The sequence below is a fragment of the Delphinus delphis genome, chromosome 16 (assembly GCF_949987515.2).
Source record: "Delphinus delphis chromosome 16, mDelDel1.2, whole genome shotgun sequence".
NCBI lineage: Eukaryota > Metazoa > Chordata > Mammalia > Artiodactyla > Delphinidae > Delphinus > Delphinus delphis.
Genome location: NC_082698.1, coordinates 5,814,681 through 5,832,759, shown reverse-complemented (window position 1 = coordinate 5,832,759; position 18,079 = coordinate 5,814,681). Strand labels below are relative to the sequence as shown.

Genomic DNA, 18,079 nt, shown 5'->3' with positions numbered 1-18,079 from the left:
TCCCTCACCTTCCAATGAGTAAGAGTGATCTTCTTAAAGCGTACACTATATCATAGCATCTCACTGCTGTTAGGAGAAAACTGTAAACCCTTATTCTGGTCTCAAAGCCCCAACGCAAACCATGTCCCGAGCTCATCTCTCCAGCTTCGAGCTTCAGCCCCATGGCACTACTTGCTATGTTGCAGCCACACTGGCCTTCTCAGCTCCTCCAAAATGCCAAGCTCATCTCTGCCTCAAAACCTTGACACAGGCTGGTCCCTGCGCTTCTATGCTTTGAGAATCACATACACACACTCCTACATATAAACTAGATAACCAACAAGGACCAGTTGTACAGCACAGGGAACTCTACTCAATATTTTGTAATAACCCATACAGGAAAAGAATCTGAAAAAGCATGAATATATGTATTAATATAACTGAATCACTTTGCTGTACGCCAGAAACACAACATTGTAAATCAACTATACTGCAATGAAAATTTTAAAAATAAAATAAAAGTTCTTCCCTCAGAAATATTTTCTTGACAAACTCCCTCGTCTAAATGAAGCCTCCCTTGTTGAGCTCTCTCACGGTCGTCTCCTACCCTTAGAGCACTGAGCACGATCTATAATGACATACGTTTTTAGGGGTCTCAGTTGGAGGTCCGTGGCCCCACCAGACTGTAACCTGCATGGTGGGGAGACCACACCTGGGTTTCGTTTCAACTCCGTGGAACCAAAGGCTCACCCAGGGTCTGGTAACCATGGCTGCCACAATGAATGTCACGTGAGTGAGGGAAGGCTCTCTAGATGGGACTCTGGTCTGACACAAGCAGGAGGTGCCAGGGTTGGCACATGCCCCAACCACTTATTGAGGATGGTGGATGACGCAGAAAGGCCTGATCTTTCTGCTGACATGAAAAGAGGCAGGAGAGCCACGTGCCAAGGATGGACCTTAGTGAGCACCTGCATCTGGGGAGGGGGAAGAAAGAATCAGAGGAAGCCAGGAAGGGAGTGGTGAGAAAAGGCAGAGGAGAACCCAGAGTAAACAGTGTGATGGGGGTCGAGGGGAAGAGAGCTTTGCCCCTAGACTCTGCGCACCTCTCCTACCTGAAAATTGGACTTGTCTAAACAGCCATTGTGACAGAAAACCAGAGCCAGAAAAGTGAATACACTAATGGACTAGGAGAGGAGAGTTCAAGGGAGAATCTGGTTTACATCTCTCGTTCCACAGAGGAAGAAGTGGAGACCATGGGGGGAAGAGACCTGCCCAAAGGCACCCGGAGCTCGCCCTTGAGCAGGGCTGGCACACCTGTCCTGTAAAGGCTCAGGTAGTAAGTACTGCAGGCTTTGTGGGTCACACGGTCTCTGTCCCAACCCCTCCACTCGCTGCGCAGCGCAAAAGCAGCCACAGAACAGCGTGTGGATGAACGAGCACGGCTGTGTCCCGGTGAAGCTGGATTTACAAGAATAGGCGGTAAATCCCTGGGCTGAGGTTTGCTCATCCCTGCTCCAGCTGTTGCTGCATGCCAGGGGTCCCGTTTCACTGTCCATTTGTCAGCTGATTCTAACACTCCCTAGCCTCTCTTGCTATTAATGATAAAACAAAACACACACACTCATTCTGCCCAATTCTCTTGTTAACAAACTCCCAATAAGAAGGCACCGTCCTGAGATCGTTCGCCTCGTCCTCAAAACCTCCCCCACAGCAGAAGAGCACGCAGTCCTGGTGTGAGTGCTGGCCAGGCACTGGCAGGGGGTGGAAACGTCCCCCTCTGGTTGGGAATCACTGCGAGGCGAGTGGCCTCAGGAACCTGCAGAGGGTTAGATATACCCTGCGGGCACTTATGGTCACCACGGGCACTGCCAACCCATATGATCATTGGCAACCAGGCGGGTTTTACCCTCCAGTCTGACCGCTTCTCAGCACCACTGCCAGCCTGTTCCAAGTCACTGCTCCTGCGCCATTGCTCAGTATACATTTGTTGAGTGAATGATTAAACATCAAGGGTAGGACCAGTCAGGAAGTGTGAGAGCCTTCCCAGAAGGCCAAGAAAACATCAAGGGCTTCAGAAGAATCAGCACCTGCTGAAGAGAGAAGGGGGCTTTCCTAGGCAAAGGGAACAGCAGCGCGAAGGCGGAGAGGGCAGAAAGAGAAACGGGTGCCTTTGGGGAGTGGGGCAGCGAAGAGTGCACAAGCCAGAGGAATCCAAAGAGCTTAGATGTGTGGAGTGCCTGTTAAAACACCAACAAACCAACCCGAAAATCACCCGGGGTGGGAGAGCAGAATTCTCTGCACACAGGCGCTAAGGTCCACACCCCACTACCCCAGGTTCAGCCTTGCAAGATCCTTGACTTGTTTTAGAGATCTCTGAGGCCACAGAGTGGAGAGAGTAGATTAAACGGCAGAAGAGCTGTGAGGCACGCAGATCCCCCTTGGGAATAAAGGATGCAGCCGCCCACCCACCCTGCCCCCAGTTGCTTGAAGTCCTGCAGGAAGACGGTCCTCAGAAGTCCAGCCCAACTCTGGCAACCGGAAGGCTCACCCTCTAGATCCCCTTCCTAGGGTTATAAAGGCCCAGCCTCCTCACCCCCAATCAGAATAACTCCGAAGGGCCACCCTAAATTCAGAGCCCTCTAAGCCCTTCATTATGACTGCATCACAGAACACTCATGTTCTCTGCCCATACCTACCTCCCTTCCCATCCACAAGTGCCATTCCCACTGCATAACAGATGCCCATTAAATGCCCATTCATCTCCATCTCAGAGCTGGATTTCCAGAGATGCCAACGTGGAACATAGGCAAACAGGGTAAACTTTGCCTTGGAGGACAGACAACAAGGAGCAGGTAAATTACAGCCCACTGCCTGTTTTGTAAATAAAGTTTTATTGGAATAGAGCCATGTTCATTTATTTATGCATTGTCTTCGGCTGCTTTCCTTCTACAATGGCAGAGCTGAGTAGCTGCTAGACAGACCACACGGCCTGCAAAGCCTACCTTAATTGCTACCCGGCCCTTTCCAAAAAAAAAAAAAGTTTGCCAACCCCAGTTCTTAATCATTAAAGAAAAAGCACAGCTGTAAAACAAGGGTTCCTCCTCAAATGTCTTCTGGAATCTCTAGCAAGAAGTCTTCACGGGCTTGGGGAACTGAGTGTAGCGCCCGCTTCTCTGGTAGACTTCGCATGTGTACGTGCAGTGTCACGTAGGCTTCCCCTGAGCGGTGTACGTGCTTTCTTCATGAACTAAACCTCACTCACTACTAATGTGTTAGATTATCGCGTCAGAACACTAGTAAACACGGCATTCCTTCCGTGAACTGGCGGAGATTTCTTCCTCTCCAGTCATTCCCGTCTTTGGCCACTAGCGATACTAAACTCCACTGGGGTCTTCCCAGACGAACGCCACCAGAGCAATTCTAAGACAGAGGGTCCACATAGAACATTGGTGTCTGGGGCAGATGTGGGCAAACAGTGCATTCAGCAGTGTCTTCTCCAAAAGCATCTAACAAAAGCAGGTGGTTTTGCTCTATCTACTTGGTTGTCTTAGGAACAGGGGAAAGCTTCAGATCTTGGCCACAAATAGGAAGTGAAACTGGCAGTAAGTAACGTATCGAAGTCAATACTGGTTTAGCAGGACTTCCCTGGTGATGCAGTGGTTAAGAATCTGCCTGCCAATGCAGGGGACACTGATTCGAGCCCTGGTCCGGGAAGATCCCACATGCCACGGAGCAACTAAGGCCATGCGCCACAGCTACTGAGCCTGCACTCTAGAGTCCACAATCCACAACTACTGAGGCCGTGTGCCTCAACTACTGAAGCCTGCATGCCCAGAGCCCGTGCTCCGCAACAAAGAGAAGCCACCGCTCACCGCAACTAGAGAAGGCCTGTGCAGCAACGAAGACCCAACGCAGCCAAAAATAAATAAATAAATTTATTTTTTAAAAAAATACTGGTTTAGGCATGGAACACCCAGTGAGGAGAGAAACGTTCAGATCAACACTGTACATCCCATAGAACACCAGGAGAACAGATTTCAGGCTGGGAGGGATTTCTGAGCCAATACGTTTTAACTCTCAAATGGCATGGCTTGTTACATTTAGTTAGAAATTAACTGTGTAGCTTACTCTCCTAATAGATTTTACCCACGGTACCTGGGCACCAAATGCTGGTATTATTTATATGCCCGTGAGCAGTCTCTGAACATCACCTTTGACGGTGATAGTGGAGATGGGGCCCACCGCTGAGAGAGTCCCCACCATCCTACCTGCTCTACTCTGGGCTGTCACCGAGGGTGGCACAGTGCGAGCCAAACACACACGACTGTTCTCAGCTCTGGCACTCCATGGCCAGGCGGCCTTGGCAAGTTATTTAATCTTCAAGCCCCGTTTGTCTTGTCTGCAAAATAGGAATAATGGCGTTCTCTTTACAGAATGATTTGAACGATTCAAAATAATAAATACAGTGGAAGCAGCCCAGGGCTTGGCATCTAGGATTTCCACAGTAAATGTTGTGGGTATTGATAGGATGATGATGATGACGGTGGTGGTGGTGATGGTGGTGATGGTGACATTCTTCCTTACAACAGATGCAGGGATTTGTACAATGTCCATCTAGCAGGTGCTAGCAGGATGCTTCTAACAGTGGAGATGTAAGTAACAAACTTACAAGGACCAAGGAAAGGAACAAAGAGGAAACCAATTCACAAGCCCTCAGCCTCTGAAAAGAGAACAGGTACCCCTGGGTCTGTTAAAAATGTTACTTCCCAGCAGACACGGCCAGTCTGCGCTGCACAAGGCATTCGATGGCATCCCGTTTTCCCTAATCTTAGCAATCTTTCTGGGTGCGTGTCCTGGAGGCTCATTCAACAACACAATTTATAGGACTGTCTGCCTGAGGACCCAATGACTAGAGCTAAAATTGCTTTGCCTCCATTTGTAGAATCTCCCAGGCTGCACCTACCTTGCAGCTGAATGTAAGTTGGCTAGCAAGGATACCGCTCATTCTGCATTTTGGAATCTTTCAGATACAAAGAATCAGATTCAGGAACTATAAAGTGTGATGACTACTAACAGCACATGTAGCCACAGGAGGCTGTCAAGAATGTCTCAGACAAGATTCCAGTTTCAGATGAGAAAATACAAACAGTTCATTGGAGTTTTAATGAGCATCGCCACTGTTGGAAAGCACTCGCATTAAGGTTTAAAAGCTTTGTCAAGACTGAAGGTCAGAGAGCTCACCCTTGAAGCTTTGTGTAGATTATGCTAGGACAGACTGTGGTACTTAGAATCTGTGAGTTGTGCTTATAAATTTCAGGCAAGAATTCTACAGCATGGACAAGAAGTGCTTTCTTATCACCCGGGAAGAAATGCATTCCATCGCAAATTAGTTTCTAAATGAGAGAGCACAACCGTACAGGGATGTGTGTGTGCATGCGTGCGTGTGTGTGTGTGTGTGCATTTGTACACATGGACACGTGTGTCCTAAACAGTGAGCCCAAGGTTGTATAGCTTTGAACTTCATGACCCAGAGTCACCTGGAACCTCTTTTCCTTATAGATTTCATCTCAGAAAAATAGAGCAGAAATTTTTTCAAGCTTAAGGGGAACTTAAGCTTGAAAAATTGAACACCAAATCCAACCCCTTCTCTAGTTACCCAGATGAGGAAACAGAATCAGAGTTAGTGTGGCATGTCCACGTTCCACGTGCTGGAAAATAATAGATCAGCAGCTCTAAGAAAGGTGACCTGGCCGCCATACATATCTCCTTCCTCAAATGGTAGAATGAGGTCACGTGCTTTAGGGCCACTCAAATGCTCCACAGATGAATCTTTGGGATCAGACCTATTCTGGGGGAAGTCGGCCCATGGGAAGTAAAAATTAACGTGCACTCTTTGCCTAAGAAAATCAATTATAGGAGTAGTCACCTCACAAAGTCACAATCAAAAATCTTGTCTGCGCCAAAGCCAAAAATAAGACGCAGGGATTTTCTCTGCTCGTCCGCTCCCCTCCTCTGAGATGAATGTTTGAGATCTGGCGCTGGTGACTTTTAAGGGTCCTTTGGTGAAAGTGCTATAAATCCAAGTTACCATTTCACAGCACAAAGACTAGGGTATGCTTCAATGGGGGAGCATATAACAATGTAGGTCGTATATTTCCAGACTCTTCATCAACGAGGAAGAAGAAATGGCTGGCTTGAGAAATGTCTTTAAAACCCAGAGTGAAGCCCAGCTTTGCAACACTGACGGCTGTTTATGTTTCCCCTCTTGCAATAAGTCTGCCAGACTCAGACGCATTCAACAGCCTAATCAGTCTGAAAGCCATGTCAAATTGCCTTAAAAATCTCTGAGCATTCAATATATATACACTTGTTAATATTCATTGCATCATTTAACATTTCTACGCACATGACAGCTTTAAAATGTTTTACAGTCATTTTTATTAATTAATAAAGCTTTTAATGGACAAAAATTGCGCTATAAAATTATTATGCATATGCCACATTTTCAATTTTGCCACTATTATATTTGAATATTTCCCCCAAGTGGAAAGTCACTAATTCGTAAACCAGAATCTCTTGCGGAAGTGTACACGGGGAAGGAGAGAAGTCTGGCCTCTGGCTAAGGCCTGTTCCCCCCTCTACCCCCGATCTCCCAAGAAAGGTAAAGGGTGCCCAGGACAGCTGACCTTGGGAATTCTGCCTGGCCCTGGCCGTGGCGGAAAGGTATCAAATCCCAGCCGAGTTGCCCCAGAAAACACAATTCAAGAATCAGAAAACTACCGCTTCTGCTGTTTGGTGTGGAGAGTCCCAGGTTTGCCTCTTTTTGAAGATGTCCCATAATTACTATACACAGTCTCACACACAAACACTCCATTATTGAGCTTTGTGGTCTAGGTTTCTAAGGCCAACCCATCAGCATCAACTACCCGATTGAAAAGTTAGAAGTGCAGAACTCTGGAGACTTCCAGATGTGCAGATGTTCATACCAGAGGGACAAAACATCTGGGAGTGGACGGCCCCTGGCTCTTCTCATCCTGTTTTGGAATGACAAGGGCCTAAATGAACTTCACTTGGGGTAGAGTCCCCTACTCATTATATATGGTCTGGAGCTACTGATGGAAACAAAAGTTTGAGGGAAGGCCTTTCACGATCTACAAAAGCATCATCTAAGAAAATCTATCCAAACCAGACATCAACACGGAGCTATCAGCGGTCAACTCTGAGTGGAGTAGATGAAGCAATTACTGAGAACTGCTTCTTGGAATAAGTTACGTAGAAGAAACTCACTCACTACGCACCTTGGCAATCACACCAATTACCTGAAGTGGGGAGGGGTCTGCACTTGGCAGCGGGGAGGATGGGAGTGTCACTCACCTGCCGTGTAGCTCCAGCCCGGGATGTGAATGGACAGTTGCTTGGCATGACCATGACCACCGGTGTGACAACGAGCTGCGTGGTCCTCCTTCCCTTTTCTCACAGTGACCTGGTTACTTCCCGCAGCTGTATTTTCCAGTGAAGGAGAGCCTCTCCAAGGACACATGCCGGTTCCCGCGGTCCCCAAATGTACCCGCCCCAACGATGGGTTTTCCTTCAAGAAACTTTCTTGCAAACCTAGGTTCCAGCGAGGGCCTAGGAGGTTTTGGTTTCCCTCCGTGAGCTCCAGCTTCAAGGCGCTGCTTATTGGCTCTCCGTTAGCTGTGCCATCTGCGCCATCTGGTGTCAGTCTGTGTGAACTGCAATTTAGGTTGAGGGACAGAACGGATCTGTGCATCTTAGGGCCAGCGAGTCGAGGTGGCTCAATGGGGACAGACAGGGACCTGTCCAGATAGTAGACGGAATTTGGACACGGCTGAGACACTCTGAGATGGACACAGGAGCTGAACACCAGCGGGCTCTTTCCCTCCTGTGACCGTGGGGTGCTTGGAGAAAAATGGTCCTCCCTGCTGTCCACATTGGTGATCCAGTACTCGTGTCCCTCACACAGCCGTGCGTGGGCTTCAGGGACCTTCAGCCCCATCACAGAGCTGTTTCTGGAGAATTCTGTACAGGTGAAAGGTCCATGGTGCCGACTTGGATCGGCACCACCAGCCAGAGCAGAGGGGTCCCCAAGCAGAGCATCCTGGGCCCTGCACTTGATGCAGAGCGGGTCCCCGACAGCCTCCCACACCAGGGTGCTGGCAGGGGGCCCCACGCGCCTGGCCGTGATGGTGATGGAAGCAAATCCCTTCTGGGAGCCACCGCACGGCTTCTCCTCTTTGCGCGGCGGCTCTGTCGCAGGTCCTCGCTCCCCTGCCGGCGTCTGAATTCCTAGTCTACCGGGAAGGAACTCGAAGGCCCTGTTAATAGTGACTCCGCTGCGATTAGCCAGCGATAGCTTCATGGGATACGCACACGGCACAGGCAACTCGGCCCCATTTTCTTTTGATTTATTCTCATCAATCAGCTGTGAAATGACTATGGATGAAATCATTTTTGTGTTCTGAGATGCCAGAGTCCCCTGCAAATGGAAAAAGACGGCAATTATTCAAGCAGTTCATTGTAATGCAGGCAGGGAACTCGTTCAAGGGCCAGGAAGATGCTGGAGATCTTTGTTCCTAACACTCAAGTGTTTCTCATCTCAGGCCTTTCAACACGCACCTGACACCCAACACCTCTGAGCATCTGAAGGGCAGGAAACCCAGATCTGTTTGTGAAATGATTAAACATTCTGGGAAAATTCCTCTGACTGGGGAATTAGTTTTTCTCTGCTGGGCGTCTGTTCTTAGTTTATTTAATGGTGTTTGTGTCCATGGGGATCGCCAAATTTCGATAATCACCTTCACCAGGCCCAGGAGCACCTGAATACAGGTTCACAGCCTCACAGAGGCGGGAAGACAGGATTCTGGAGGAGGCCTGGGATTTGGGGGCACAGGTACATGGGAGATGAGTCCATGCTCCTCCATGCAAACAGTAACTCCAAGGAGCCCCGCCCGACCCTCAGTCCCCAACTCCCCAGCACAACCTTCCACCTTTGCTGGTCTAGACTGGAATTCAGTCACCCACTCAGGCTTGGCATCACAGGGGTCAAAGTCCAGAACTCAAAACAATGGCAATCAAATGCCCAAGCTTGACAACTGCCCAGACTAACACACTGATGACCATCTCATAACAGAATGGGATGGGGGTGGGGATTTGGAACAAGACAGATGCGATGTTCCTGCATTTCAATGCTCAGTTGCATAAGCAGGAGTTTTTGTCCAGTATAATGATCAAGGTGTCGCATGCCTCCTAATCAACAGACCCTGCTTCCTAATCAGCAGATCCTATGGCCCTGACAGTAAATCACTAGTGTGTCCAAAACAATGTGCTGTGATTTTTAATAAGGCATCTAACCAGGCTGAGACCAGGAGGAAGGCTGCCCTCATTTTGTTTTCATTACGTGGGTGCACGAAGCAGCGCAGAAAGCGACCCGGGAGCCTGAGTGCCTCCAGCACTGGTGAATGCAGGATCCTGAGCCTCTATGTTGACATTCATTGATCTACGTGCTTAAAATGAACCCTCGCGTGAACCGCACAGCACCCAAAAGAACCCTGGGAACTGCTCACCGCACCCTGCCTGCAGAGTCTTCACCTCAGGAGCCTGAAGGCGTAACTGGCGCTTAGCACTTAAGCAGCAGTTCTCAAAGGTACCTGAGAAGCACCTGAGATGCTACACTTGCAGGTTCCTCAGGCTGCAGAGACTTTGATTCTGTAGATCTGTGGGTAGGGTCCAGGCATCTGCATTTTAACCAACATCCCTGGGACCCTGATATAGGGGATCCAGGGAACACACTTTGAGAAATGCTGACAGAGTCATGGGACTGCCGGTCTTTTCAAAAAGGGGGAGGGCCTGCGTTTCATGAGAGCAGATTATTATCGTTTCCTAAGATGGGATAAGAAAGCACAGTGGCCTTGTCTTTAGAGCAGGATGAATATTCATTTACTCAACTAGGGGAATGCTCTCCTCCAGTTGGGCTTCTGATGGGAAGACCCTCACTCATGTGATGTTAGCCCACCAGTCCTTACTCACTGCGTCCTTACTATTACTCAGTGGTCCTTACTATTAGACAGGGGAAGAGGGGCAGCTGGTCCTTCCTGTTTTGTGCTTTGTTTTCTTGCTTTCCTGGCATTCTTCATCACCTGACACGTTGTTATATTTGAAAGATACATGGTAACATTGTACATCAACTATACTCCAATATAAAATAAAAATAAATAATAAAGATACGTGGTAAGTTGCAAATTCAAAAGATGACAAGAGATAGGTGAAGAAGAAGAAGAAATGGATAGGAGCATCATTTTGAAAATCATTTTTTAAAAAGTCAAAACACCATGGCTGGGGCTTCCCTGGTGGCGCAGTGGTTGGGAGTCCGCCTGCCGATGCAGGGGACGCGGGTTCGAGCCCCGGTACGGGAGGATACCGCGTGCCGCGGAGCGGCTGGGCCCGTGAGTCATGGCCGCTGGGCCTGCGCGTCCGGAGCCTGTGCTCTGCAGCGGGAGGGGCCGCAGCGGTGAGTGGCCCGCGTACCGCAAAAAAAAAAAAAAGAAAGAAAACAAAAAACCCCACCATGGCTACCTTTTTCCAGATGACCAATGTAAGCTGGGCTCTGCTTGAAACCTCCTCTTTCAAGACAGGGCCTCCTCTTCAGCGGTTCTCAGCCCAGGTTACACACGTGAGCCACCCGCGAGCTTGTAAAAACCCCAACGCGCAGGCCTCATCTCCAACAATTACACTAGAATCCTTGGGGGTGGGGCCCCAGGCATCTGGGCTTTTAAAAGCTTCCAGTTGATTGCATAGACCAGCAATGCTGAGAGCCACCTGGACGCCTGAGGCACCTCCCTCTCCCCTCCCCCTCTGTCTCTCTCCCCACCCTCCACCTAGCACGTTCCATGGCTGTTGTTTACCCACAAGAAAACTGAAGTTCACCTGGTACCAACCCCAGGCTGTTTGACTTGAACACTATCGCTCCCGTTTTAGTTAAATTCCGTTCTGATAATAGTTGTTCCCCCGCAATCTGCAAAGTGCGTGATTGCAAAGTGCGTAGTCACACCCAGAAGGAACTCCTTTGACACTGGTCTTTGAAAACAAATACCCATCTTGGAAACTGGGCAGCATTGGTCTTAGAGAGCATTGTTTCCCGAAGTTTGGGCCAGTGATCACCTGCATAGAAAACACCTAGGATTTAAGTCAGCATTTTATGCAGATTTCTAAACCCTCCCCTCTGAAGCCCTAAGGTGAATCAGGATCTCAGGGCATAAGGCCCAGAAGTTGTATGTTTAAGGATCTGCCAGGTGATTCTTCTGCACAGATAAGACAGAAAGGATGCTGGGCCAGAACCTGGACCTCCTGGAGTCCCTCCTGAGCCTGGGGCTCCCAGACTGGCCACAGGACCTTGGAGGCGGCTTTGGATTCCACAGCTATACCGCAAGGAGCAAACAGTAATTCTTTTGGGGACGCCAGGCTTCCTCGTACTCTGGTCTCCAACATTAAGAGGGTACCCCACCCTTTAGGCTCAAGATCCCATGGCCTTGGCCTTGATATAAACAATGAGTGTCAGAAACAGGGTGTGTGTGTCTGGGAACGAGTTAAGGCCATCTCAGCCTGGAACAAGGGCAGACAGGGCGCTGACTCTGGCTACATCAACCTTACCGCACACCTGAGCTGAGTCGGGGAGCCACGACCCGGAGCCTGGGGCCACCCACACTGGACAGACGCCCTCGGGGCTGTGGTGGGGCTGTGGGCATTACAGCAGGAGGTCCTAGAGGCCCAGAAGGACGGGCAGAGAATCAACCACCATTTCATTACCTTAGGGCTGGCAGGTGCTACTGTGACTTTGATCCCATCCAACGCAAACAGATAAGGGAAGAGACATAATGAATGATGTGAAGCTGAACTTATTGCTGAAGCTCCGTCACTGCTCAGGATGTCAGGGTGACACCGTTCCTGGGGGATCAATGCTGAAGGAAGCCCAGTTCCAAAGAAATATCTGTTTGCCTTCTCTGCCTCATACGGAAGTTGTGGAAATCAAAACCAATGATGGGTGTGAAAGTACCTCTCAGGATATGAACATGTTATGTAACTCCAGGGTATGACTTGTCCTGTGAGTTAGCAGAAATCAGTGGATATCTGATATAAGCAAACCTATGGAGGAATGAGGGGGTATTTATATCAAAATTATACATATTTCACAGGAGTTTATAATGAATGCATTTGAGTTTATTTGAGTTGCATAACCCACTACATACCCAATACAGTGAAATTTTGTGAATGTGAATGTAGAATGAAAGTATTTTAGATGCAAATTCTGTTATTCATAACATAGAGTCATGGTCAAACCATTTATTTATTCACTCATCAGACAAATATTTATTGAGCACCTACTATGTGCCAGGCTCTGTGCTGGGTGCTGAGGGAACTTCCTGGACTCGTGGAATTAACAGACCGGACATAACATCAAGCAGGTCATCAGATTGCCAGGCCAGGGATTATTAGGTTAAATTCTACTGAGTTTTTTCAGGTGTTTAGACTCAGCTTTGACAAAAGCCCCCACCAATAAACTGAGAGAAATTAAAAAGGAAACACTGCACTCTTTGCCCTTCAATCTATATCATACACTTGTATGGGAAGTTCTATTTACGAAATTTTATTTTCTCGTTGAGATCTATTAAATAACTAAAGATAAGGTCTAACCTCTTAAAAATCAGTATCAGTTTGCCAGGGCTGCTATAACAGAGTACCACGGTCTGGGTGGCTTACACAACAGAAATTTTATTTTCTCACAGTTCTGGAGGATAGAAGTCCAAGATCAAGGTGTCAGCAGGGTTGGTTCCCTCCGAGCCTTCTCCCTGGGTCTTCACATTTTCTTCCTTCTGCATGTGTCTATGTCCTAATCTCTTCCTATAAGGACGCCAGTTGTATTGGATTATGGCCCATCCTACCTAACTACCTCACTTAACCTTAATCACCTCTTTAAAGACCCTGCCTCCAAATATGCATTCTGAAGTTCTGGAGTCAGGACTCCAACATATAAATTTGAGGGGCCACGATTCTGTCCGTAACAGACTACACGACATCACTTTGGGTCCTGCACTTCTTCTGGAGCTGGGAAACCAAGAAAGAGATGAGGCAGAGGGGCTACTTGATATTCCTATCCACCAACTACTTTTAAAACAGGACAAATTTTCTTAAAAAGTAAGCACATCTTTTATATCAAATACCTTCCCCAATTAAGCTATTTCAAGGTGTCACTCCATCTGTCCTTTGATAACTGAACATGGCTTTGAAAAAAAGATGTCTTTTATCTAAAATAAAATTAATTGATGTAAGATTTGATTTGAAAGGAAGAAAATACTCTTGTATTTAAGATTAGATAAATAATCTTGTATTTAGAACATTCAAGGTCAGAGAGAGGTCAGATGAAAAGAGTTGGGGTTTGTGTCTGGCTTTTGTAGTCAACCATCCATGTCCTGACCAACACCACACGACACTACCTTTGTACACTCTCTCTTTCATAAATGTTGCTTTAAGATATTGATTTCTTTTAAATGTTTCAAGCATGATTTTGTAGTGCTGGTAACTGCTTTCATAGCTCTATTCATTTTATTGACTGTTTTTAACTTTATATTTATGCTTTAAGGCATATTACTAAGAAGGACTCCCTTTCATAAATTGAAGTAAGAGAGAGATAAACAGCAGATGATCAGGGAAATCATATCCTGAACCACGGGAGTTAGGATGCTTCCATTCCTGTAGCAATTTATTTCTCTAAAGGATAAGCACCGAATCCAATCTATAGCTTTGAAACCTGTATTTTTCTCCATGAGACAGTTCTTTCCTTTTCCATAGCTGTTCTGCAGCGTACAACTGTATTTGCCAGTGGAGCCTTTGGTCCTGTCTCTCCACAGATACAAACTGAAGTTACCTTTGCATTAGCTGCAAGCATGCTTACTCCCACTTGGTTGATCTAGTATCATCATCACTAGGTAATCTGCCAACATAGTGGTATTTCATCCTGAATGTTAGAGTGTTTTCAAATGTATGGGTTCACTCTGGTATGTAACAATAGGGAAAGATGGTTTTAAGACAAAATGGAAAAATTGGAAATTGGAAGACGGGGATTGACACATACACACTAATACATATAAAATAGATAACTAATAAGGACCTACTGTATCATACGGGGAAGTCTACTCAATACTCTGTAATGACCTATATAGGAATAGAATCTAAAAAAGAGTGGATATATGTATATGGATAACAGATTCACTTTGCTGTGCACCTGAAACTAATACAACATTGTAAATCAACGATATCCCAATAAAAATTTACAAATAAATTAAAATTTTTAAAAAAAGAAAAATTGGAGATTTTCCCCCTCTCCACCCTGCAACTTTTATCTTTCCACACATTTACTAGAATCCAAAGGATTCAATGCAGTGTAATGTATTACAGTGAAAACCTGGCAAGAATCTAAATGAACTTTAAAAGGAGACTGGGCAAGTAAATCATGGCATGCGTGACTGCATCATATTCTGTTGAAATTAAAAATAAAGATTACAGGGCTTCCCTTGTGGCGCAGTGGTTGAGAGTCTGCCTGCCAATGCAGGGGACATGGGTTCGTGCCCTGGTCCAGGAAGATCCCACATGCCGCGGAGCGGCTGGGCCTGTGAGCCATGGCCGCTGAGCCTGCGTGTCCGGAGCCTGTGCTCCGCAATGGGAGAGGCCACAACAGTGAGAGGCCCGCGTACCGCAAAAAAAAAAAATAAAAAATAAAAATAAAAATAAATAAAGATTACAAAGAATTTAAATGATACGGGAAGTTGCCAGTGATGTTATGTAATAAAAGAAAGCTATAAATGTTGATATACATTACAGTCTTATGTCTAAAAATGCATGGGAAAAATAAGGGAAAGAAATATATACATATTTTCTTATTTCTATATTCCTGTATTTTCCTAAGTGTCTGTATGAAGTTGCCATTATTTTTGTTATAGGGAAAATTTAAACATTGTTTTTTAAGAAAGAAAACTCTGTTCCATATTTCATTCCTTTTAAGTAATCACTTGGCTGGAGAAGTGGCTGAATACCACTTCTATGGCTTCGATGAATTTGAAAGGAAAAGCGATCAGTCTTGTGCAGGCTCTGGAGGAGAGGCAGAGACTCACGGCAGTTACAAAGGAAGGGCATCCGGCTGGAGTGTTTCATCATCTTACAGCATCCTTATAACAAACACACAGGGACAAGCTTTAGAAGCTCAAAGTTAGGAGGGAAATGTGAAAGTCACACTGCTGCTTTGATCAGAGTGGACGAGCCAGATCACTACAGAGCAGATGCTTAGAAGGTATGGTTTCTGGGCGTTAACTCAGTCATAGATAATAACCAAGTGTGAATATGTGAATGTGTGCGTGGGCGCGTTACAGAGACCCAGCCACATGGCCCCAGAGATCTATATCATTAATGACCAAACTGATTAATTTTAACATCAACAGGAAAATGCTGAGCTTTACCAGCTCAATGTGAAAAACAGATGGGAAAGATCTTCAGATGGTATCTTTCTTTAAAAAAAAAAAAGGAGCAGTTGACCTTCACATTATCCTCCCCTTCTTAACGGGGCATCTCCTGCCAGGGGTGGTTCTCGATGGTCCACGGCTCCTGCAACTCATTCCCTCCCTGCAACCTGGGCTTTCTGCTCCTGTTCTCAGGGAACACATTAATTAGTGCCACCCATCTCTGCATCTTCAGACAGGGAGCTCCGTGTTCCACATAGAAATGGCTTTAAATATTGATGACTAAGTCTCAGGTCCCAGAATAGTGTCTTTTCTCCATCATGTGAGATTTCAGGCCTGGGGTCTCTGAGAAAATGTTGAACTTTCTTAAACGCAAAGCTAAATCAAAGGATAATACCTAAGATAAGCATTTAGGGGGCAAATTAGTTTTTACAGATACCCTCGCTACTTTAATGTTATGAAGGATCAATTCTTACAATTCCACCCTCTCTTATAATTACAAAAGTTGGAGGCAGAATTTCATTTGTGAAAGACAAGAGATGCCTTGTAAACGGTAACACTTCAGACAATTCTTTCAGGCAGGAAAGTCCGTGTTTTCAGTTCTGTTCACTGGAGTGAGCCTTTGTCTATGCCAGCCCTTTAGGGCAAGATCAGAACAGAAGCTCTGGAGCCAGACAGCTTGTGAGCTGCGAGATTTGGGTCAAGTCAACTACTGGAGCTATTGAAGCTTTAATTTTCTCATCTGCAAAATAGGTAAAATAATAGTACAGTTGTCCCTCGGTATCCAAGGGGGATTTGTTCCAGGAACCCCCTCAGATACCAAGATCCAGGGATGCTCAAATCCTTTATATAAAATGGCAGAGTGTTTGCGTATAACTTATGCACATCCTCTTGCATACTTTAAATCATCTCTAAATTACTCATAACACCAAATACAATATAAATATTATGCAAATAGTTGCTGGCGTGTGGCAAATTCAAGTTTTGCTCTTCGGAACTTTCTGGAAGTTTTTTTCCAAATAATTTCAGTCGGCAGTTGAGTGAACCCGCAGATGAAGAACCTGTGGATATGGAGAGCCCACGGTACCTCCCTCCCAGGATCATGGGAAGGACGAAATGAGTCAGTTAGACAGAGCCTGGCATGTGATACATTGTCAATACTACCACTGTGTACAGAGTTTTTTATTGTCTAGAATCAGAATCATTTCATTTTGTAAATATGACCTCTAATTTTCTTCCCCCAATGAGACTACTGACACTTTTTGCAGTTATAACGGCCTGTGGTAACTTAGATTTCAAATTACCTCTTCTCCACCTTCACAATGCCAAATGGCATCATCCTCTCTCTGCAGCAGATTAATTTTGGTTTAAAATTGAGATTCAATCACCATACTCTCTTTTGATACTGCAAATCTACAAATTATAGGTCAAGATTATAAAGGACTGATTGAATACACACTGCATACTTTAACGTAAAGTCTTAGTCACTGATGGTGAGATTTTCTGCTGCGTTGATTCCCTTTTTGACTAAACAAAATAAAATGCAAACACATAACAAGTAGTCCGGTGATCATGTTTTACAATTAGCTGCATTTTGCTGACTACTCTAGAAGTTAGAAACATATGTTACCTCAGTGAAGTCAGATTTCTTCTCTGGAACATCAGACTGGAGATTTTTAAGGGCAAAGTGATCGAGGGGACTGTACTGGTTGTCCCGTAATCCTAGGCAAAGGGAGATAATATTGCTATTTTTTAGTATACGAAAGGATAAAATGGAGTATATAACTTTACTATAAAATTTAATGTCATCTACTCAAGTATTATATGAACCAATAGTGAATCCAGTGTACTCTGACCCTTGATAAAACCTTGTCTGTTTCCCTCATTCACTCCACCCCTCCATGGAGGCTCTGAGTTCCTTATTACTCAGTTTATCAGGCTGCAAGATTCCTTCTTCCATACCATTGTTTATGTTCCCAGACTCAGGAGTAATTGAACAAGTTCAGCCCTCACACATGCACCCATGTCCTGAGTTTACACCCAGCAGAAGGATCACTTCTATGGATTTCTCAACAGCCCTGGAGTTAAGAAAGCCTGAACTTGCAAGATCGACTTTCATCCAACCCCTTAACACAATCATTTTAGAAGGAGTCTTGAGCGACTCAGACACTGATATTGAAACTGCTTTGGAATATCTGAGGATACTCTTGTGATGATATCCGTGAGGATAAACGAGACCCCGTAGACCACCCTCCACATAAATATCGGCCACAGCGATACCGAGAACATCATCAGATCCAAAAGCACAAGGCAGTGGGCCAAGAACTGTAGAACCTGGGCTCTGGTCCTGGCTACCATCCACCAGCTTGAAAACAATGGACGAGTCTACGGAATCACTCTACAGAACTTCCTCATCCAGCCAGCCTGCCCCGCACACCTCGCGGAAAGCTGGGTAGAGGAACAAAGCAGTCTGTGAGGCAAACCAGCGGTATGAGGACGTCTCGCTGCTATTGCAGGAATGTGAGTCAAACACAAGACGGTGGGGTAATGATGAGAGTCTGTGTGGCCCCATCCCC

At 46.1% G+C, this 18,079-nt stretch overlaps 1 protein-coding gene across 3 annotated transcripts in view; it reads right to left on the bottom strand.

Annotated features, from left to right (window-relative positions):
* Positions 1–18,079, bottom strand: part of C16H10orf90 (chromosome 16 C10orf90 homolog) — a 228,214-nt gene that overhangs the window by 63,465 nt on the left and 146,670 nt on the right. For all 3 annotated transcript variants that reach the window (XM_060033518.1, XM_060033521.1, XM_060033520.1), the window contains 2 exons: positions 17,134–17,225; positions 7,354–8,476 (listed from right to left, as the gene is read on the bottom strand). In XM_060033518.1, coding sequence (XP_059889501.1) covers positions 7,354–8,476; positions 17,134–17,225 — 1,215 coding nt within the window. The remainder of the gene's footprint in view (positions 1–7,353; positions 8,477–17,133; positions 17,226–18,079) is intronic.